At 37.2% G+C, this 24,978-nt stretch overlaps 1 protein-coding gene across 1 annotated transcript in view; it reads right to left on the bottom strand.

Annotated features, from left to right (window-relative positions):
- Positions 1 to 10,312: 10,312 nt before the first annotated feature.
- The window catches only part of GRK7 (G protein-coupled receptor kinase 7), a 51,202-nt gene continuing 36,536 nt past the window's right edge, over positions 10,313 to 24,978 (bottom strand). Inside the window, exon 4 of the mRNA XM_070753357.1 lies at positions 10,313 to 12,426. Coding sequence (XP_070609458.1) covers positions 12,102 to 12,426 — 325 coding nt within the window. The 3' untranslated portion in view covers positions 10,313 to 12,101. The remainder of the gene's footprint in view (positions 12,427 to 24,978) is intronic.

Below are 24,978 nucleotides of genomic sequence, written 5' to 3'. Positions count from 1 at the left end.
TGAGAGTGATTTACAATACTATAATGCCATCTGCAAAGCTTGCTAAGTAATTTCTTAGCATAGACATGTGAAGGGATTTACAATGCAAAGCTTGCTAAGTTGCACACCGTTTGCTTCCTTTGGATAAGTATGTCTTATATGTGCAAAGGAAAAAGTGGTTTACATCACTGTCTCCTTGTCAGTCTTGTATCACAACACTGCAAATGGCATCAGGGTGGGTAGTATAAAGCAGTGATTTTCAACCTTTTTTGAGCCGCAGGCACATTTTTTATATTTACAAAATCCTGGGGCACACCACCAACCAAACTGACACAAACTGACATTCTAAGACACTCTCCTCTCTTTTTCCATTCTTGTCTCCTCCTCCCTTGTGTGTGTGTGTGTGTGTATACACTTGAACTGTTTCCAAAAACTGGTGAGGGCTGGGTTTTCCCCCCTCGCTTATTCTTTGGGTGCTTTTTATCATATGCTTTAAATCAAGAGTAATTTCTCTTTCTCTTTTGTTTCTCTCTTTCCTCTCATTCTCTGCCTCAATTATTTTCTCAATTCCCTTTTCTTCTCCCCTTTTTGCTCTCATTTCTCTCTCTCTTTCTTTCTCTTTCTCTCTTGCTTTCTTTCTCTCTTGTTTTCTTTCTCTCTCTTTCTTTCTCTCTCTCTCCCCCTCTCTCCTTTTCAGCAAAAATTTGCAAGACCAGACCCTGAGCTTTCCTCTTTGCGGCACACCTGACCATGTCTCGCGGCACACTAGTTGAAAAACACTGGTATAAAGTATGTAACATTGTGTTAGAGAGCAGCACGTTAATATGAGCCGAAGTAGCACTACTACCTTTAGCACGCCAAACATTCCAGATTCTGAAAATGGGTTGAGTTACCTTTTAAAAAAATTCTTCAATAGAATGAAGATAAAAATGTTGACCTTCAAGTTTGCTCTCCTGATTTGATAGGACTGACCCTGATTTTAATCTTTCCCATTTTTGAGAATGACATAAGGCACTGACATTAAATTTACTTATTATTATTTTTTCTTCCTCTTCTTTCTTGCAACATATAGTTTATCATAGGAAGAGCAAGAGTTAACAATAAGGGTGGTTTTTTTGCTTTAGATAAAGAAAACGTACTGTTTTCTTCCTTTTTTTCTGACTCCTTGCTTCTTCAGAATCTTTTAACACATTAATTAACCCTTAATTTTCTTTATTTATTATTTTTCACATTTCTGAACCACACATTTCCTTCAAAGACAGACCTTGGATAGTGTGCAATAAACATCAAAATATTAAAATGTTAGAATTAATATTTTTAAAGGAAAGAAGAATAGTAAAGCCCTATTAAAACTTACTTAAGAGAAGCAAAAGGAGGGTTTTTATGGCACCAACCAGCCCCATAGCTCCATGCTCCTTTGGGCTTTCTACATGAGGCTGAAGAACCATGGTTAATTTCTTTTCAGAAAGCCAGAGAGTGGGGGCTTGCCTCACTTCTGCACCGGGGGGAAATATTCCATAGGGCAGGAACATGGGCAGAGAAGGCTCTCTTTCTAGATCCAGGCAGTCAGAATTCTTAGAAACATAGAAACATAGAAGACTGACGGCAGAAAAAGACCTCATGGTCCATCTAATCTGCCCTTATACTATTTCCTGTATTTTATCTTACAATGGGTATGTTTATCCCAGGCATGTTTAAATTCAGTTACTGTGGATTTACCAACCACGTCTGCTGGAAGTTTGTTCCAAGGATCTACTACTCTTTCAGTAAAATAATATTTTCTCATGTTGCCTTTGATCTTACCCCCAACTAACTTCAGATTGTGTCCCCTTGTTCTTGTGTTCACTTTCCTATTAAAAACACTTCCCTCCTGAACCTTATTTAACCCTTTAACATATTTAAATGTTTCGATCATGTCCCCCCTTTTCCTTCTGTCCTCCAGACTATACAGATTGAGTTCATTAAGTCTTTCCTGATACGTTTTATGCTTATGACCTTCCACCATTCTTGTAGCCCGTCTTTGGACCCGTTCAATTTTGTCAATATCTTTTTGTAGGTGAGGTCTCCAGAACTGAACACAGTACTCCAAATGTGGTCTCACCAGCGCTCTATATAAGGGGATCACAATCTCCCTCTTCCTGCTTGTTATACCTCTAGCTATGCAGCCGAGCATTCTACTTGCTTTTCCTACCGCCCGACCACACTGCTCACCCATTTTGAGACTGTCAGAAATCACTACCCCTAAATCCTTCTCTTCTGACGTTTTTGCTAACACAGAACTGCCAATGCAATACTTAGATTGAGGATTGGCAGTTCTGTGTTAGCAAAAACTTCAGAAGAGAAGGATTTCTTCATCTGATAGGCTCTGCAACATACCTTCCCTGTTTGACTGGGCAGGATCGGCTTATGTAATGGGATGAACCCAATTCTGTAGATAGCCTGGGCAATGCCATGTAGGATTTTATAGGTCACAACCAACACCTTGAATAGGACCCAGAAGCAAACGGTACTCAATGTCGTTCATGGAGCAGCTGTATTACATGTGCCTTTCTTTGGCTAACCCATATAGTTCATGGTACATTGTGTACCAGCTGAAACTTCCAACTGAAACTCCATGTAACGGGTGTTGCAATAGTCCAAATAAGAAATGACTAGGGCATGAGTGACTGGAGAGACTCCCTATCCAGGAAAGGGTTTAACTGGTGCACAACATGGAGTTGAGCAAAGGTTGTCCTAGTCATAAACTGCCATCTGCTCCTTAAACAGAAGTCATGAACCTAAGAGAATCTCCAGGTTTCACAGGGTATCTGGGACAATGCAACTCCATTCAAAGATGAGAAACTCCTAGATACGGAGGTCTCACCCAAACTACTTATCAGGGTTCAGCTGAAGTCTATTGTTTCCCATCCAGCCCTCCACATCCACCGAGGCACCACGGAAGAACCTACATAGCATCACTCACTTCATCTAGGGTGGCGATATATAACGGTGCATCATCAGCATAACGGTGATAACTCATCCTGTGATGACCAATGAGGTCACCCAGTGGTTTCATGTAGATGTTAAACAGGAGCAGAAAAAACACCGAGCTCTATGGCAACCCAAAAAGCAAAAGCTTATGACCTATACATTTCACTCTCTAATTTATCAGGTTAACCCCAGGCTCCTTCAGTTTGTAGTTTCCAGATCCATTAGACAGAATGGATGGGAATCTTTCTCTTGTTTGATTTATATCCTGCCCTTTTATTTATAAAAATTCTAGAAGTGATAGTCCCAAAATCTTGAGAGCAGGGGTCCCAAACTTTTTACACAGGGGGCCAGTTCACTGTCCCTCAGACTGTTGGAGGGCCGGACTATTAAAAAAACCCTATGAACAAATCCCTATGCACACTGCACATACTTTATTTTAACGTAAAAAACAAAATGGGAATGTACTATTTAGAGGGGGGGGGAAGAGGTCTGAAATTCATATATGTTTATGCTTTGTTTTTAATTTTCTTTTGTTAACATTTGATTGGCTATACAAGGTTTTCTTGGTTTATAGAAAAATGTATAAAAATGTTTATAGAAAAATATATAAAGAAAGAAGGAAGCACTTTGGCATAATGGTGAATAAGTTACAAATATAATTGGTGTCGTACGTTTTGAAGAAACATTAAGGAGGGAATTTAATTAAAATAAAAGTATGTAGCTGGATGACAACATTAGAAAAAAAAACTTTTGCAACTTTTTTGATGATTGATATTAGTTACTGACAAAATACCGCATTTTATTCAGGGAAAATTAGATGGTACATTGTATTGTTTGAATGTATGTTGAGAGAAAAATTTAAAAAAATTTACCCCCCCCCAAAAATGTCCTTCCTTCCTCTGCCCCTCCATTCATTTCATTCTTCCTTCCTTCTTTGTTCCCTCCATTTCTTCTTCCTTCATTCTTCCTTTCCTTCCTTCCTTTTCCCTCCATTTCTTCTTCTTTCCCTCCCTCCCTCCTTCCCTCCTTTCCACTTCTCTGATTGGGTTGAGCAATACATAATATAGTATGTTTGGAGTTCCAGTAGTGGGTTCTAAAACCCCTTACTAATGGTTTGTGTGTATGCTTGCATGCCCATGCAAAGTTTCTGCGCATAGGCAGAAGCGTTCTGGGTGGGTGGGCAGAGACTCCCATCACCGGCGCTATCGGTTCTAAGAGCCAGGCCAAACCGGAAGCAATCCACCACTGGTTTGGACTATAAAGAAAGAAAAATTCCTTGGAACATCCCTGTGTAAATGGTTGAGTTAAAAAAAAAATCCCCTCTTTTGTTTCTGATAGTATGTTGAAAGGAAAAAATGAAGCAAACTAACCAGTATCTCCTTTTGCCCTTCAATACTAGCTTGATTTATAAAATATGGGCATGGGGAAATTATTGTGTAAGTCAGTGATGGCGAATCTAGGGCACAATTGCCACAGGTGGCACACGGAGCTATATCTGCTGGCACGTGAGCCATTGTCCTAGCTCAGTTCCTGCTTTTTGGCTCACACAGAGGCCTGGGAGAGCATTTTTGGCTTCCAGAGAGCCTCTGGATGGATGGGGGAGAGCATTTTTATCCTCCCCCGGTTTCAGGGAAGCCTCTGGAGCCTGGGGAGGGTGAAACATGAGCCTACTAGGCCCACCAGAAGTTGGGAAAATAGGTAGTTTTCAGCTTCTAGAGGGTGGGTTTTTGCCCTCCCCAGGCATTGAATTATGGGCATGGGCACTTGTGCGTGCGTGATAGTGCACACACACGCTCTTTCGGCACCTGAGGAAAAAATGGTGTAAGTATTCCATCCATGGAAGTTAAGTTTTTGAACTACAGTATAGGATTCTTGTACAGAATTAGCCTCCACTGGTTACCTTTCCAGGTATCAAATGAAACTGCACTGACTTTATATTTAAATGGCATGAGATTAACTTGTATACATTTAGCTATGTGTGGAATGCTTCTTACGACAGGAGATTTTTAGTTGTTTCCTCCTACTTGTTTTAGCTTATTATCCACAATGCACATCTGTAAATAAACAGTATTGATTACTGTTCAGTGTTCAGAAAAGCATTTCGTGTTATTTCTTCTCCTAGGTTATAATTGGCTTGTAATGCAAAGCAGTGTTTTTAACTTTTTTATGCAATAAACATTGGGAATTTTTGAGCACACTCACAAAATGGCTGCCAGTTACAAAACACCAATTTTTCAGAAGGTAAACTTATAAAGTTGCAGATGGTCATCATATTCTAATTTCCAAAGATGAGCCATACCTGACTTGCTTACCTTTATCTCTTTTTTCATTTTAGTGTAAACTTGCAGGATTTTTTTCTGCCATACATATGTATATATTCAAACTACACTGTGATGTGTCTGTGTGTCATATATGTATGTATATGTGGGTATATGCATAATGGCTATCTTTTGAGAACTGAATGCAACAAAAATTCATTTTAATTTATGCTGATTAGGGTACATTTAAAGTGATAATAAAGTTTTTATTATTCTCCTCTCTTCTCCTCTCCTCTCCTCCCCTATCCTCTCCTCTTCTCTCCTATCCTCCGAGTCCTCGGAGAGGGGCGGCTTACAAATCTAATTTATTATTATTATTATTATTATTATTATTATTATTATTATTATTATTATTATTACTGTATTATTATTATTATTATCCTATCCTAACCTATTGTATTATATTCTCTACACTAAAATGGACCTAGAACTGTGAATAAAAATGTTGGTGGGATCTGAATTCCAACATGGAAACTATCATTTAACCCCAAAAAGAAGCACTGTTAATTTTTAAAATGTCAGATCAGAAAGAGAGCTGAGAGCAGTGAAAGACTACCAAAATTTTTACTACCACACTGTGGGCGTGGCTTATGCAGGACGCCCTGCATTTTCTTTCAACATCTTTCAGTGCAAATTGGGTGCTCTGGGGTGGAGCTCCATTTTCTCTACTCCACTGCGTTCCCCCCCATCCGGGCAGTAGCTCACCCTGGCTGAGAGGCACCATCTGAGGAATATTTGTGTTTATGGCATTAAGTTGGAGTATCATAATTAATATGATGGCGGTGTTTCATAAAAAAAGGCTCCAGGTGGAATAAGCTAAAATATGGAATAGTCATTTTAAATATAACTCCGAGTTAATTATAACAAGAGATACTTTAGAATTCTCCCTTACACTTAACAGATCCCATCAAACAAATTTTAGAGACCAGCTTCTGAATATTCTGACTTAAAATCTATTTGGAAGATTTTAAGTTTGTTTTTCTTTGCCAGTAGGGTGATATTCTTTTCTATTCTGCCAGTATTTTTACTAGATTTATTTATTTCGACTTTTAATTACGTCAGGTTTTCAGCACTTCGTGTTTTCAGATTCTCATAATTTGCTCTGCCGTTTTCCCCATCAGTTACAGCAGGTCAGTATTGTAACCATGCAAGAAATTCCCAGTTTAAAGAACGTTCTGTGAAAGACATCTATTGCTCATCAGCTGAACATTCACCTCTATAACTAAAGCGAATGTTTTAAAAAAAGCAGAATTAGGAGCCCAGTGCTGTTTGAGAGAAAATCCAGGATTGCTTAATGCTATTGCTTAAGCTGGTTTTGCTAGACCTCACCCACACATAATGTGCGCTAGTACAAGAGCTGGCAAGCAAAAATGTAGACAGCGCAGTTGATTTTTCTATTTGCATGGAATCAGTTTTAGATGATATATCTAGCACATCTTTCTAACGCACATCTTTCTAACATGTTTTTGCAAAACTCCACGGAGAAAACATAATTCAATCATTCATTTCAAATCACTGCTGTTTTTAACCATTTAAGCCTACCATTGTTAACTGGCTTAACAAGTAATAACAAAGGGCTGGAGTCATCACAGAAGAATTGCAAAAGAATTACTTTGATCAGTAATGTTAAAACAACCCAGAGGGCAGGGAAAATGGGCCTTAGGTGTACCCCAATCATCTTCTGAAACTGATTTAAAATGAATGTGTCGATTTTAACATTTATTTATTTATTTATTTATTTATTCATTCATTCATTCATTCATGCATTCATTCATTCATTCATTCATTCATTTATTTATTTATTTATTGGATTTGTATGCCGCCTCTCTCCGCAGAGTCGGGGCGGCTAACAACAGTAATAAAACAGTATATAACAATAATCCAATACTAAAAACAGTTAAACAACCATTATATAAAAACCAATCATACATACAGACATACCATGCATAAAATTGTAAAGGCCTAGGGGGAAAGTGTACCTCAGTTCCCCCATGCCTGGCGGCAGAGGTGGGTTTTAAGCAGCTTACGAAAGGCAAGGAGGGTGGGGGCAATTTTAATCTCTGGGGGAGTTGGTTCCAGAGGGCCGGGGCCACCACAGAGAAGGCTCTTCCCCTGGGTCCCGCCAAGCGACATTGTTTGGTTGACGGGACCTGGAGAAGACCCACTCTGTGGGACCTAATCTGGTAATCATTGATAAATGTAACCCATAAAACAAAAGATCTTTTGGGGTCTTCCAAAATTATTAAAAGAGGGAATGGGTCCTGACTCCTGAGAGAGAGAAAAAAGTTTGAGAAACACTGCTTTATGGTATTGCTTTCATTCTAAGGTTTTTATTACATTGCTTGGGTAATCAGAATCGGTAAACATCCTGTACAGCTTACTGAGCAGACACTGAAAATCAATTCCCTAATTACAGTGTTTTTTTACACTGAGCAATCTTTCCTGTTTTCTAAAGGAGAAAGGAAAGAGAAAATAAATCTTGTCCGTATAATTTTTATGTCCTATTGGCCACGGGATACCAAATTGGAAACAGAACTATATACATCAAGTTGCAATACCCTACTGGGATTTCTAAAAAGAAAGAGTGGAATTGCAAATCTACTGTAATTTTGAAGCAGAAAAGAGTTTTAAGTTAATTCTTTAAGGTAAAAACTTTAAGATGTGTGAATTTTAACGCAGCATAGCTAGATGGGGAATTCAGGAATTTGAAATCTATATACTGTATGTCTTAACATTGCCAAGGTTAAAAAACACTGTCTTAATCCCTGGGTTGCCTGAAGGGATTTTGACAATCCATTCTTACTTTTGGCATTAATTTCACAAATATAAGGTATGTTTATTTTAAAAAAACCCACTCTCTGTAATAAAATGTTATTTGTCGCAACCTGCCGGTTGAACTGGCAAAAATGTTCGATGTGTGAGCTTGTTTTTTTCAAGATGCAGCAACATAAAAGGGTGTTTAGCTGGGATTTCATCACCTCAGATAGTCCCAGTGAGGAACTGTTTCATGTGTTCATTAAATTTGATGCAACAAGGAAATAAGGCTTTCAGCCTTGCCCTCTTCCATGCAAATTGACTAATAATTTTACTTCTCCCAAATGAGGTTGCAACGTCATCTAATTATAGATTTCTTGTAGCAACAATTAAAATTGTGGTGTGTACTGCCAGTGTACTCTCTTAGCACAATGAAACACGTGTTGTTTTCGTGGTGATAGTGCAGGGTCAAAAACATGCTGAGAAAAAAACAAACCATTCAGTCTTGATCCCAAAGCAAAGGTCAACAGAATAATATCTGCTAACTCTTATATTACTGGTAATATATTTTAAGAAGAGTTCTAGCCTTTTTTCTGGATCATATACTAAACCTGTTGGAGAAAATCTACCGTTTTACTTTTGATTTTTATCCAGAGGCTGAAACATACACCTTATTACATAACCCAACACCTTATTACATAACATATATTATACAACATGATAGACATACTATGTTCAAGGCACATCACTGAAATGAATGAGGAAGAGCTAATCTGAGGTCTATTAGCACTTTGGGAAAGACAAGAGTTGATTGTCGTATACACCTTAGATTTAACCAAAACTTAGATATGTGAGGAATGCTCTTCCATTTCTGAAGTAAAAATCATGAACTATTCTGTTTAGATGTTGGAACTGAGATGTCACTTGGATTTTTGGTCAGTCCTGACTGTCTTGATCCAACCCTAAAATTATGCTGCAGGGAAAGCAGATGATGACAATGATAATGACTAAATACAGCTCAGTGATAGGCCAAGCATTTTGAATGTTCGAGTATAGTAGGACATAACAAGAAGTCTAGAAAACTTAAAAACTGAGGAAATCAGATAATTTAGATTGCCATTGATTAATATAAATGCTACAGCATGCTCAGTAGATGAATAAAATGCTGCCTGCCAGAGCACCAAATACTCAGTTAATATTAGAGGGCTTCATGTAGCTTTGGTCGACCAAAGGATTTTTTAGAACTTCTAAAAATGTAATGGGACAATGCTCATTTAGATCCTATTTGAATCCTATGTCCCATAACATGCATTTTAAAAATGAGTAGCATCACATGTAGATTTATAATTAAGTAAAGTATTTCATATACATACTTTAGTCATTTTTTACCTATTCAAAATAATGTTTTAGGAAACTCAGTGATGTAAGCAGTAATGGGCATCCAAAAATTTACCGCCACACTATGGATGTGGCTTATTTTGTGGGTGTAGCTTGATGGTCATCTGACTGGTTAGGAGTGGCTTGCCAGCCATGTGACCAGGTGGGAGTGGCTTGAACGATCATCATCGTTCAAGTGAACTGTTAGGTCCTTGACTTACAACCTCACCAGTTTTGCTTTCTGCAGTGACAATTTGCTTCGTGTTTCCCACACTCTCCTTCCTGGGTTGCCCCCTGCCTCAGGCTGGTTAGCTAGGCGAATAGGTGTCAATCAGCTGTTGAGAAAAGATGGGGGAGGAAATGGCCCCCCTGCAACTCCTGCCGGTGTTGGTCTCTCTGTCGCTTTCCGAGGACGAGGATGGGAGGGTGGTATAGTCAGCTGGAGCTGGGCACATAGCTTCATTTCCACCGGTGGAACTGTGTTCCACCCCGTCCTACCTGCTGACCACCCCCGGATGTAAGGCATTCAGAGCTCATTATAATTTTCTTCCAATTCCTCCTTTCTTTCCCCTGCCTCTTTGTTGTACTTTCTTGAACTACACCTCTTTTTATCTGAACACCTTATTCTTTAACTAATTGCACTGTAAGATTTCATTACATACTGTAGTGTCCTTGGTGCTGTCTGAGCTTGGTCATTTTCTTGCAGATGTTTTATTACCAAACTAGGTAATATCACCAGTTCAATTCTAGATACTGTACATGGTTGATGGTTAAGTGAGCTGATGATGGGAGAGTGGCTCAAATTCAAAAAGAAAATAAAATAATATATATTTCCTGAACAATTCAATTCCGGTCAAAAATAATCTGACTTGAATGTGTGCGGGTGCAATAGGAAAAAAGAGAAAAGGCAGAGCTTTTATACATATTTTTTACTGTGGGTTATTTGTATAGCATTTTAACACACCAGCATATCAAAAATTAGATTAACCTGAATCACTGTTTGCTGTATTTGGGTCTCAGACTATAACCTCCCTGGTGTTTTAGATTCCCTCCCAGTCTTTAGGTTGCCATTTAGGAATAGTGATGCTGTTATTTGCCCATATTATTATTATTTTTTTAAGTTTTGCTTTTGCCTGAAGAAGGCCATTATGAAAGATGGAAGACAAGAATAGTAAAACTAAGATATTGGAGCCACGTGTGGCTTATGCAGAAGTCATGATATTTATGCAAATTAACGTATACTTTTTGGATATTGAGAGGTATGCATATAATGCATTCTTAACTGAAAAATTAACTAAATTCAGCCACATAAATTAATTGATGAACACAATATTATAAACTGGAATAAATATTTATTTTACTTAATTGTTGTATTGAATCAGAAACATTTCAGTTAGTTTGTGTTGCCAGAATAGAGTGGCAATATGCATATAAATACAGTAAGTTTGGAAACAAGTTGGAAAGTATTCTGAAACATCACTATGGATATACCGATATTTTATTGTTTCATGTTCATGAGTTATAGCTCTGCAGCTTCTACAGCCGTCAATTCCCCCAAGATATCTAACTCTTTTTATTTTGGTTTTGTTTTGCAAGAGAGGCCCCGTTTTTAAAAAACTAAGAGATTTGGGAGGGTGAATTGAGAGAACTTTTTCTTGTATCAATAATTTCCAGTGCAAACATGGAAATTGACTCTCATGCAAGCTATTTGTGTAAGTGATAGCTTACATTCAATGAAGGATTCCAACATTTTTAGTGCACATTCTTTGGTCTGAACAAACTAAGTTCACAATGTCATAAATGGATTTTGGATATGAAACATTCACAAAGCAATTTATAAGAACCAGATGATTATATTTATGCTATACAAATATATCTATATTATTTTTCAAAGTTTAAATGCACTTGTAAACATTGTTAACAAATTGAATTAAATTCACTGTTCATTGAATAAACATTTCTATCCCATTTGTATTTGTCTACTTAAACACCAGTTACAAACTGGTGAAGTCAAGTTGTTTAATTTAAACTATGGTCTTCATCAATGTGAAAAGAAATCTGATAGGAAATTGAAACCAGTATTAAAAATATCTTTGATTAATAAATGCTTAATCTACAATGCAGATAAACTAGTTCTTCCAGATGAGAATTTTATTGTGTAATTGCCATCTTATTCACAGCATTTTTTATGAGATCCAGATATTTTCCTCTTTTATTTGTAAACTTCCCACTTTTTCCCACCAGTTCTAATGTTTATTTTCAACTTAAGGAAAAGAAATTGAAACATGCTGCTTTTAAAAATAGTTTTGTGCCTGAAAGCACTTTAAATACGGTAAGCGTTCTGAGTTCGCTACATCACTAAAATCAATTTGAATTTTGTTCTTCTTTGTAAGAATAGGGTCCACTTTGTATAGGACATAGGTGTGTTACTGTGAAATTATAATAAAAGAGTGGCAGTCCCAAATAGAGTGATCTGTCCTAATAGCTATGATTGTTTGTCCAGAAACCATCACAAATTCTTAAATTATTTTACTATTATAAAAGGATCTTGAAGTTTTGTCATAAAATTTCCAGCACGGAAAAGGACAGATTAATCAGCTTGTCTTTATGATGTTAATGACAGCTCGTTAAACTTCTCTGAGCCTTTGAAATCTTGGAAGATTCAATTATACATTCCCACCTTTTATGTTATTAATTTAAGATTTATAGGAGTAAACAAATTCCAGATTTGGAGTCACCTTCAGTTAATCTGTTGGGATTATTCAGGTCTTCAAAGAGTCCTGTTTCAATAACTTCTTCTTGCCAGGGTATTGGGATAGCACCAGTAGAAAATCTCTTAAAGAATTCCGTGTCTTTGTCATCAAACTCAATTCCTTTAGCTTCAGAAAAATCAGCAATGTCTGCAACATCTTTGGCATAGACAACTGATGGATCTGGCACAAAAGGAGGATCAATAAGACCTGCCTCCAGCCTGTGAAAATTTATTGCCTTGAAGTATTCATGTTTCCTGGGATCATCATCGTTACTCCTGTAACAAAACAAGAAAAAAGGGTTTCAAATAGGAGGAAACTAGTCCTATGAAGCAAATTTATATTCAAGCATGTACTAATCATAGCAGCGGGTTTACCAGTGGGACAGGAAGGAAATAATCAAAGACTTGTTAATTAATTAAATTTGAGGCTCTCTGTTACTTTCCAAATTAGAAGCTTTAATAGCGCATTGGGCGACAATACTTGATAAATACATTATTGTACAGATTAATATATCAATCACATTCTGATAGTTCTCTTTTAGCTGAGAATGTCTTAGTGTTCATTAGTTAGCCTTCTTTGCCTGTGGATAATTTGAGTAGCATTAAAAATATATACCGTATATACTCGAGTATAAGCCGACCCGAGTATAAGCCGAGGCACCAATTTTTGCCACAAAAACTGGGAAAACGTATTGACCCGAGTATAAGCCGAGGTTAGAAAATGCAGTGGCTACTGGTAACTTATAAAAATGGAAAACAATAAAATTACATTAATTGAGACATGTTTTAGAATATTTATTTTAAAGAAAACCAGTAAACTAGCTCTGTAAATTTAAAAGAGGGTAAACAAATTAACAATATTAACAATAAATTAAAAAGTAAAAAAAGTAGCTCGATCAGGAACAAAGCTAAAACCTAAGAGTTAAAATCCTTCAAAACTGGATTCCTTCTCATCATTAATTGGATTTACATTATTGTTCTGTTTTTATATATGCTGTGAGCCACCCTGAGTCCTTGGAGAGGGATTGCATAAAATCCAATTAAATAAATAAACAAACAAACAAACAAACAAACAAATAAATAAGTGTATCCAAAGAAGAGCTTCAGCATTAGCTGCTGTGAGGTTATCAGCATAGAAAACCAGATAGATAGATAGATAGATAGATAGATAGATAGATAGATAGATAGATAGATAGATATAGATAGAAAGATAGACAGACAGACAGAAAAATAGATAGATAGATAGATAGATAGAAATAGATACAGATAGATAGATAGATAGATAGATAGATATAGATAGAAAGATAGATAGACAGACAGACAGACAGATAGAAAAATAGATAGATAGATAGATAGATAGAAATAGATACAGATAGATAGATAGATAGATAGAAAGAAAGAAAAATAGATAGATAGAAAAATAGATAGATAGAAAGATAGAAAAATAGATAGATAGAAATAGATACAGATAGATAGATAGATAGATAGATAGATGATAGATAGATAGATACAGATAGATATAGATAGAAAGATAGATAGACAGACAGACAGATAGAAAAATAGATAGATAGATAGAAATAGATAGATAGATAGATAGATAGAAAAATAGATAGATAGAAAAATAGATAGATAGAAAAATAGATAGATAGAAAGATAGAAAAATAGATAGATAGAAATAGATAGATAGATAGATAGATAGAAATAGATACAGATAGATAGATAGATAGATAGATAGATAGATAGATAGAAAGAAAAATAGATAGATAGAAATAGATACAGATAGATAGATAGATAGATAGATAGATATAAATAGAAAGATAGATAGACAGACAGACAGATAGAAAAATAGATAGATAGAAATAGATACAGATAGATAGATAGATAGATAGATAGATAGATAGAAAAATAGATAGATAGAAAAATAGATAGATAGAAAGATAGACAGATAGAAAAAGAATTCCTGTCTAGCTCTGCCTCATAACACATTATTAGATCCTATCCAAGCAAGGACAGCAACTACCACAAAATACCATTTTTTAAACAGTTTAAATCCTTTCAAAGGAGGGGGAGGAGAATCTGACAGCAGGGGGCCTTTTTAATCCGACTAAGGGTAATGCAGATAGAGCAAGGAATAGTTACTCACCATTGCTATTTCCCCCTCTCGGTTGGAGCAAATGGCTGCCTCATTTGCTTGAGGCAGGGAGAGGAACTACGGCGGCGTGCCAGAGGGGACAAAAGCTGGTGCCTCCTTGCTCTGGCTCAAGCAATGGCGCCCTCGTGTGGTAACTTTGTCAATGACCCGAGTATAAGCCGAGGCTGTGTTTTTCAGCCCATTTTTTGGGATGAAAAACTCGGCTTATACTCGAGTATATACGGTATAATAGCCTTCTCTCAACTGGTGATTTATGAACTATAATTTTATTTAACAGTTTATTTGTATATTTTCACATTATATTTTTTTAATGTCAATCTGTCATTTTCTGCACAATCTAAACATTTTTATTACAACATCCTCTGTGTTTCCTCGATTTTCCAATACTGTGCAAATACAATACTTGCTGCTGTCAAGACATGTCATATCTTTATTCCCTTTATCATACTTCTCAGGTATTGTGCCTAGCAAAAATATTTCTAGTTTATAATCTTGTGGACTATAATTTTTATCTTCCTCAGCCACTGGGGTATTAGTGGGTAGAAGGGTGGAATTCAGCAGGTTCTGACAAATTCTGGAGAAAAGTAGTTTTAAGTAGTTCGGAGAACCGACAAATACCACCTCTGGTTGGCTCCAGAGTGGTGTGGGAATGGAGATTTTGCAATGTCCTTCCCCCAAGAGTGTTGTGGTTAGCTCTGGCCCAGCTCCTGCCCCAAGGACTGTGGATGTGGGGGAGACATCCACATGCTGCAGGCCTGTTTTGCCCCCGGTGGAATCTGCTGATGAAGGCTCCTCTGACCAAGAAGACATGAGTGACAGGGAGGAGGAAAGTGTGGCAGACAGCTCAGAAGGAGATCAATTATCTAGCTCCTCCTTGGATTCAGAACAAGAGTTAATGATACAGCCACGCATGCGGAGAGCGATGCATAGGCAACAAGAACTGAGAGATTATTATCAAAGAAAATGAGGCCACTTGTGGTTGGGTGGGGCTGTGGTCATTAGTGAGGCTGCTATAAATAGCAGCCTGTGGGTTTGGCCATTGTGGAGGATTATCTGATCATTGTGTTTTGTGACTGCTTTACTGACTTTGACCTTTTGTGTGCTGATTTTTCCCCGCTTTGAAACTAAACCAGGGCAAAGTGTGTTTCACTTTGTGAAAGAAGAAGGACTGTGAATTGCCTCACAGCTGCAAGCTAAGTATCACAGAACTGATAAGGGACTTGTACAAATTACCAGTTTGTTTGGAGACAAGTGCTCTTTGCTATCCCAAAAGAGGGCTTGGTTTAAGTGAATTTTCATTATAAAGAACATTGTTTTGAATTTTCAAACATGTGTGTGTCTGAAATTGTATCTGTGCATTTTTGGGAGGATTCTACCAGAGAGCCCGACAGAACAAAGAGTGGGGAGAAAATGGAGATTTTGCAGTACCCTTCCCCTGCCATACCTAGCAAGCAATGCCCACAGAACCTGTAGAGAAAAATTTTGAATTTTCCCCCTGGGTATAATCTCAAAGGAATTACATTTTATTAAAAGAAAGTAAGCAATGTATAGGTAAGAAGGTTAAATCTGGCATGATTGTTGAATGAGTGAAGAAACTCTGAGCTGCACTTGTTATCAATTTGTTTCTTGGTGTAATTCAGTGTTTCTCAATTATTTTCTGTTACGCCCCCGCTGGGAAGAAGTAAACCTTTCGCGCGCCCCCAACTCCCCGCTGGGACGATTGCTTACAATATTCAGCATGTTTTCATTGAAAAAACTCAAGCAGCCTTTCAGCTTGATTGGGGTATAATGTGTTTGAGTGATGCCTTTATTTATTATTATTATTATTATTATTATTATTATTATTATTATTATTATTAATTAGATTTGTATGCCGCCCCTCTCCGTAGACTCGGGGCAGCTCACAACAATAACAAAGACAATGTAAGAACAAATCTAATAATTTAAAAAACACCAAAAACCCCATTATTAAAAGCAAGCATACACACAAACATACCATGTATAAACTGTATAGGCCCGGGGGAGATGTCTCAGTTCCCCCATGCCTGACGGCAGTCTTAAGAACTTTACGAAAGGCAAGAAGGATAGGGGCAGTTCTGATCTCCGGGGGGAGCTTCATGCTGTCCGATGCCAACATTTTTAGACACAGTAAACATAACAATCTTTCCTCATCTCCCACTGCAGTCACAGTGAAGCCAAGTGCTACATACATTTTGTCATATTTCCTCATCTTAGCTTTCAGGAGACTTATGTTTGCCTCATTATCTCCGTCTTTCTCCTCCTTTCTTTTCATCCCTGTTAAATATTTTTCCATATTGTTATATGCATTTCATATCTCCTATTCTGTGCTGTGTGCCCTTGTTTGGTGCAAAAAGCTCCTACCCCCTGCGGCAAAAAAAGCACATTCCCTGGGGTCATGCACCCCCCCGGCATCACTCCGTGCCCCCCAGGGGGCCCAGCCCCACTATTTCAGACTGGTGTAATTCAAGGTGCTAGTAATAAAGTCCTACATGGGTTGGGAGCAGAGATGGGCTACCAAACTTTTTACTACCACACTGTGGGTGTGGCTTATGCAGGACACCCTGCATTTTCTTTCAACATCTTTTGGTGCAAATTGGGTGCTCTGGGGTGGAGCTCCATTTCCGCTACCTCTATGGTTTTGTAGCCCACCCCTGATTGGGAGGCAGTAGTGGGTTCTAAACCCATTGCTACCGGTTCACGTGTGCGCTGATGATGCTTCTGCACAGAAGCATCCTGGGTGGGTGGGCAGAGCATCCTGCTGCTGCTACCAGTTGGCAAAACTGGTCTGAACTGGAACCAGCCCACTGCTGATGGGGGGATTGTTTGTCCCCTCTGTTTTTGCACAGTTAATAACCAAAAGGGTTTGTATGCATCAGGTCATTTTGTATGTCATTTTGTCTTCCTATTTTATCTTTGCTTCTATTGGGTAGTTCTCATTCTGATAGGGTTATCCAAGATTTTGGACTGGGGTGATAGAAGCTCTTCTAAATTTTATTACTGGTAAGATTTAGCCATCTTGTAGTTTATCAGCTTTTAACTTATTTGTTACTGGTTTTGTTTTGAATGGTTATTGTTTATCTTTCTTTTTTTTTGTTATATAGAGACAGACTGAGATTAATTTGGGATTGGACAACATTTATATTAAATAAATTCAATTAATTTAAAAGAAGGATGGTGAGAATATATCCTGAACGCTGTCAAAAATATGCACATCAGAGGTGGGTTCCTCCCAATTTTGACCGGTTTTATAGAACAGTGTTTCCCAACCTTGGCAACTTGAAGAGATCTGGACTTCAACTCCCAGAATTCCCCAGCCAGCGAATGCTGGCTGGCGAATTCTGGGAGTTGAAGTCCAGATCTCTTCAAGTTGCCAAGGTTGGGAAACAGTGCTATAGAATCAGTAGTAATATGGCAGCCTGGGTTGCTGGAAATGGCAGCAACCCTGGCCTGTCACGCCCACGAGCTGATTCTTCTCATTCTTCTTCTGCATGCACATAATTTTTTTTTACTCTGCGCATGCTCAGAGGGTCAATTCCAAGAAGTGACGTATACATTGTGATACAAACCGGTGAGGAAGGTAAGTAGATGCACATAAGTAAACTGATCTAAAATTGTTTCCAAACATTGAATTTAATTATATTTTATATTTTAAAACAGACAGTAAACCATGCCACTGAAAGACATTATTTTCTGTTAACGTAATCATGTAAAATAAAAGAAAATGCGTAAATTTCTTTTTTCCCTTCTTTTTCAATGCTGATGTGATTAAAAACACAATCACCAAAATTAGATTCAATGCCCAGCTATAAAATCTTGGCTTTCTGTTTCATAACCCCCACAGATGCTCTAGTTCAGACACCCAAGACTACTGATAATTTTTTGTGGGTTATGTGCCAGCAGGCTGGGTTAGCGAATAATTCTTAAAGGAAACTCATTGCCCATCGCTTAATCTAGAAAATGACATTTGAGCACCACCACTAGGCCTTTGCATGCATGTACAAGAGTCGCCCAGAAGCATGATGAAGCAGAGTATAGCTAAACAATGTTTATTTGTTCACATTTGTTAGAGTTCTGATAGATTTCTACCGGAAACATATTCTCAATCATAAACCAATCCATTACCATCCTCCTAGAATCGAACAACCTACTTTCAAACAAGCAATTCCGTTTTAGGAAAAAATTATCCTGCAATCTACAACTACTAAACTGTAAAAACATATGGACCTCAAAACTTGACCAGGGCAAAACAATAGATACAATTTATATACACTTCTGTAAAACCTTCAACTCAGTGTTTCATGATAAACTACTTCTGAAACTGAAACCCTATGGCATCTCTGGACCCCTACATGACTCAAAAAGACAACAAGTAGTCAAAATAGGGAATGCCCTATCTAAACTAAACCCATTTCTGTTAACAACGCTGTACCCCAAGGCAGCATACTAGGACCAACACTCTTTATAGTCTATATATATATGACCTTTGCGTTCACATTACAAGTGACTGCATTCTCTTCGCTGATGATGTAAAACTCTTCAACACCACTGACAATACTGCTTCCCTCCAGAAAGAACTTGACTCTGTGTCAGAATGGTCAAACATCTGGCAACTCCAAATCTCAACCAAAAAAGGCTCTGTCCTGCACATTGGCAAAAAGAATCAGAAAACCAAATACAAGCTGAATAAATAAGACCTTGCAGATAACCTTCACTCTGTTAAAGATCTTGGAATACTCATATCAAACGACATAAATGCCAAAGCCAAAAGACTTCAAGAGTTGTTGACCTACTCTTAAGTAGCTTCTTCTCTGGTTATATCACACTACTAACCAGAGCATACAAAACATTTACCAGACCAACCCTTGAACACAACTCATCTGTCTGGAATCTACAACACATATTGGACATAAATACATTAGAAAGCATCCAGAGATACTTTACGAGAAGAGCCCTCCACTCCTCTATTCACAACAGAATACCTTACGCAACCAGACTTAAAATCCTGGGCTTAAAAAGCTTAGAACTATGTTGTCTTTGACATGACCTAAGCATAGCTCATAAAATTATCTGCTACAACGTCCTATTTGTCAACAACTACTTCAGCTTCAACAACATGAATACACAAGCACACAACAGATACCAACTCAGTGAACCGCCCCAAACATTACTGTAAAAAGTACAATTTTAGCAACAAAGTGGTTAATGCCTGGAACTCACTACTTGACTCTATGGTTTTGTCACCAACCCCTCAAAACTTTATCCTTAGACTGTCCATTGTTGACCTCACCTAATTCCTAAGAGGTCAGTAAGGGGTGTGCACAAGCGCACCAGTATGCCTACCATCCCTGTCCAATTGTTCCCTCTTATCAGTACTCATCTTGTGTATATAAACAATGTTATATCTAAATATATTACCAATGCGTACTTGACAAATTAAACAAACAGTCTGAGAAGTCTAATTCTTGATTCATTCATGCCTACTAAGTTACAATTTATTTAATTTCAGTTTATTAAATAAGCCATAGTTGGCTTGATCACCTACTGAACTAACCCATAAATAAGCGTTAATGTTTAATTCATTTACTAGATTAATGATCAGGTTTGTTTTATATTTTTATTTAATAAAAATGCAGATTGGTAAATATTTTGAAAAGAAATCCTAAAGAACTTTTTACTATTTTACTAGCACTATAACTATCTTTTCATATTATTTCTAATTATCATGATCAACTATGAGAAAACCATTGAAATTATATTTTCTAGAAATCAGCTTCTAGAAAATTATAATTCTTTTAAAAAATCTCAGGTGCGTTCATATTTGGCCAAGTAAACGACATGGATCTATTCATAAAAACATCAAAGTCTGGGTGAACTTAACCCAGTTATTTAACTGTATCATGAATACATTGTATGTTTTCTCAAAAAAACCAAGTGGTTAGAAAATTAATGTACTAAAGTCTGTTCAGCTAGTCTCTAGCTCAAATAAAATGTGTATTTTATTACAATTCTGCAAACAAACAAACAAACAAACAAACAAACAAACAAACATTATTTACTAGGAAAAATTAGAGGAAGAGAAAGGGCAAAGGAACAAAGAAAAATGAAAAGAAATAAAGAATAACTTCCAATTCTTCAATACAGATGCAAAAAGTTTTGTTAGCAATCATTTCTGGAGATGTCTGGGAGGTGAGTGTTGTGGGTCAGCAAGCACTGGCTCTCTCTAATATGTTAAATATTTACTTGGGAGAGTTATGGGTATGGCTGTTGATTTGCAGTTAAACTAAGTCATAGTATGTATAATTATATTTGTCTTTTTTAGCCCACTTAGCAATAATAGTTCAATATTTCTCAATATTAGCAACAATATTTATGGAATTTCTTCTGCAAGAAATTCCCACAATCTTTTTCAAGTGCCACATCTTGGCATCTTCTTGAAACATAGCTTTCTCAATGCTTGCCCCAACAAAAAAAACAAACTTTTCTTTGGACAGTATATTGGGCATACTATAGTCTGTTTCTCAGAAACGGACAAATATTTACTGATTGCATTTAGCCTTCCCAATAATGATGAAATAATCTGCTGGAAACCATTGTTTAATTGGTCTAATTTGTTGTTTTAGCTGTCACACTGTGTTTGTAAATTAATTTTGAAAAGTGGAATCCAATTCTTCATGGATTAACCTGTTAATATCAGATTCCAGCTCCTATATATATGGTTTTCTTAATACACGTGAGAAAAGGAAATTAAATATTTTTCAGCTTCTTTCTGGTTGGTGATCTGTTTCTTTTTGTATGGTCCTGATGGAAAATCCAGTTCTACAAAACTTACATAATTGAACCTAGGAGATGAAATAGTTCACCTCTTATGACCCTTGGATTGTTGATGTTTGCTGTTAATCAGAACCCCTTTAGAGGGTCAAGTGTGCATATTAAAGCTGCCTATAAGAAGCTTTAACTTATGCAATGCATACTTAAACAGATAACCCAAGGGCTCAATGACCTCACCAGAATCTTAAGTTAATCTTTATAAAGTTGTTCTTGAACAATATCTCTAGCTAGCAACCATACACAGGTTTTCTGCTGTCTCCAATATACAATGAATGTGCCTCTCCTCATCAAATGACGGAAAAGCATGCCATTGATGAAGTTTGATAGATGTTGTATACCATTTGTGGCTATCAGATTGTTTCTGGACAAAATGCACAAAAAAAAAGTGTATACTTTATTCACCTTGGGTGTAAACTCATTGGAAGCCCACATCTCCTGTATGCAGGATTTAAGGTTCCCGTAAAAATTATCTGTTTGGGACCCACATTTTATGAGAATTAGACAGAGCATATTCACATGGAATTCAAGCCAGAAGCCAAGCCTTTTCTTCCTTTCTGTTATCTTCTGCATATCTCAAGAAATGTTTGACATCGCTTGTTGATTTTTAATTGAGAGGTCTGTTTATTTTTTAATTACTGCATTCAATCATAGTTTTAGTGTATTTATTTTGATATTTTACCCATAAACATAACATTTTCATTTGTATTTTGCTTGTTAGACATGCTGAGTGTTATTTTTGGCAAATAAGAATAATATAAATTTAACAGGTGAATAAATAGCCCAGTTCAAATTATTAATTATGGTAACTAAGAGATTTGTGCTTTTCAGTTAGCATTTTCAACCCGCATTTTAATTCCAGCATTTCCTTGTGTTTCATTATAGCTTATATCAATTGCTCCAAACATTGGCCTTTCAAAGGCAGTTTAATCATTTGGGATGAAGCTAAACCTCTTTAACATGACATGGAAAGATCACAACAGGTAAAGAATGCTAAAGCAGCACATTTGGTAGTATCAACAGCAGCATGAAAAACATCTGCACAAATAATTATTGCAAGACAATTCCCTGATCCTTTAGAGGTTAATACAACATTAAATGAACTGGACGAAAAGATAAATAATCCAAAACATGCAGGATTAAAATGTATCTCTTTCCCTGGGAATATTTTCCCAATAAAAATATAGGGTGACATTAAAAGCAGGTATTAAAAAATGTAATCATTTTTTCCCCTTTTCATTACTCCCTTGTGTTTTTAAAGTTCCTTCGTCAGAGATGTGTTTGGCTGCCTTGTTCATAATAATGTTCCATGTTTTTCTTGTACAATTTTTAAAAAGTTAGTATATTAGCTATGTCCTATTCCAACTTTTAACTTTATTTATTTCTAGGACTTTTACATGGCTTTTTGGTCAGGACTTTTAAGATTTGATTATAGTTTACAGCTGTTTCAGACACAGTTTATTGTATATAGATTTATTTCATTTTACATTTTTATTTTTTACTTTACATTTTAGGTTTTTTTTAAAATTAGATTAATGTTTGCCCTATCTGACATTGGTCAGTGATCTGGGAGAGGCATCCTATACACTATAGAAGGCATAGATTTATGAAATGCTGGTATACTGAATATTAGGTGGGTGTTAATAAGCTCAGACTCAACCCTGACAAGACGGAGTAGCTGTGTGTTTTACCTCCCAAGGACAACCCCACCTGTCTGTCCATTACCCGGGGGGGGGACTTTTGGCCCCCTTAGAGTGGGTCCACAACCTGGGCATCCACCTCAATCTGCAGCTGAGCTTAGAAGACCATCTCTCTGCTGTGGCAAGGGGGGCTTTCGCACAGGTGTGCTTGGTTCTCATGGGGGCGTGAGTGACAGTTCTCAGAGTCACTCATGCCCCCATCACCTTGAGGTTTGACTACTGCAATGCTCCCTACATGGTGCTATCTTTGAAGAATGTTCGAAGATTGCAAATAGTGCAAAATGTAGTCACGTGAGCTATCATGGGTCTTCCAAGATCTGCCCACATCTTACCATCACTCTGCGAGCTGCATTGGTTGCCGATTGGTCTTCAAACACAATTCAAAGTGTTGGTTATAATAACCTATAAAGCCCTAAATGGCTTAGGACCAGATTACCTATGGGACTGTCTTCTGCCTCATGTATCCCACACAGTTGGTTTCTCCAGGTCCCATCAGCCAGGCAATTTCATCTGATGGGGCCTAGCCTTCACTGTGGCAGCTCTGGCCCTTTGGAAGCAACTCCCTTTGGAGATTCGTACCACCCCCACCCTCCTGGCCTTTCGCAAGGTTCTGAAGACCCATCTTTGCCGGCAAGCATGGGAGGGCCTTAAGCGTTAAGAACTAACTCTAGCCAATGTCATGAATGGCTAATCCAATTGAATGAATGTGGATGATTGTTTTTAGGAAAATGGGTTTTTTAGAATTTTTAGAGTTTTTAACATTAGATTTCTTACACGCTTTGTATTTTGTATTTATTTCTGTTATGGGCCACCCTGAGTCAGTTGAGAAGGATGGCATAGAAATCAAATGAATGAATGAATGAATGAATGAATGAATGAATGAATGAATAAATAAAATTTTAGACCCAAGAATGTAACCATAAATAGTTCATTATATATCTGACTGAATAAACTTTTTATTTATATGAAAAATGTTGCCCGTCAAGTAGAATGAATTTATGTAAATATTTATAAGCCATTTTATTTGGTATTTGAAACAGTCGACCATCACTTTAAAAAGGTTTTTTACTGTCCTTTGGATTGTCAGATATTTTGTGTAGTTTTACCAATGTTATCAGAGCTTTATAGAAGTCCAACAAAATACAGAGGACTTGAGTGAACATCTGACATCAAACATTGATACTTATTTCATTTACAGTGGTACCTCTACCTACAAACGCCTCTACTTAAGAACTTTTCTAGATAAGAACCGGGAGTTCAAGATTTTTTTGCCTCTTCTCAAGAACCATTTCCCACTTACAAACCCGAGCCTCCGAAACTGTAACTGGAAAAGGCAGGGAGAAGCCTCCGTGGGGCCTCTCTAGGAATCTCCTAGGAGGAAACAGGACCAGAAAAGGTGTGGAGAAGCCCCTGTGCGGCCTCTCTAGGAATCTCCTGGGAGGAAATAGGACCTCCACTCTCCCTGTGGTTTCACCAATTGCACGCATTATTTGCTTTTACATTGATTCCTATGGGAAAAATTGCTTCTTCTTACAAACCTTTCTACCTAAGAACCTGGTTACGGAACGAATTAAATTCGTAAGTCAGAGTTACCACTATATTTCATAGTCAAAGCATCCAACATGCAATATGCATGTTTGAAAAGCATCATTGTCCCCTTCTCACAATGCTTACCCATTATTTTTAAATTAACATCACAAAGCTCTTTTTAGTTTAACACTGCTTTGTAGAAGGGCAGACCTGCAGAATAAAGATGAGAATCAGAATCATAATTTATCTCCTGCTTTGAAGTAGCAGCTTAGTACTGCTGCTACTACTAGCCTTAAGGCAAGCTTCATCTGCTGTGCTATAGATATAATCATTCATGTAAAAGATCCATATAGCTGCCCATTTTGTGGCACACAACTCTTGTGTGGCTAGCAACCACGATAAAAACATAAACAATGCAAACAACACAAAAAAGAAGGGGGGGGGGAAACCCAGAAGATGGGAGTTCCTTCAGATAAACATCCTTCTTCCCATATTCTGTAGGAGGTGGTTTCAAACTACAGTATTATTAAACATCACGATAAATTCTAAAGAAAAGAAATATTCTTAGGAACACAATCTGAAATATGTCTGAAAATTAAA

The sequence above is a fragment of the Erythrolamprus reginae genome, chromosome 5 (genome assembly GCF_031021105.1).
Source record: "Erythrolamprus reginae isolate rEryReg1 chromosome 5, rEryReg1.hap1, whole genome shotgun sequence".
Classification (NCBI taxonomy): domain Eukaryota; kingdom Metazoa; phylum Chordata; class Lepidosauria; order Squamata; family Dipsadidae; genus Erythrolamprus; species Erythrolamprus reginae.
This window is presented reverse-complemented; position numbering and strand designations above follow the sequence as displayed.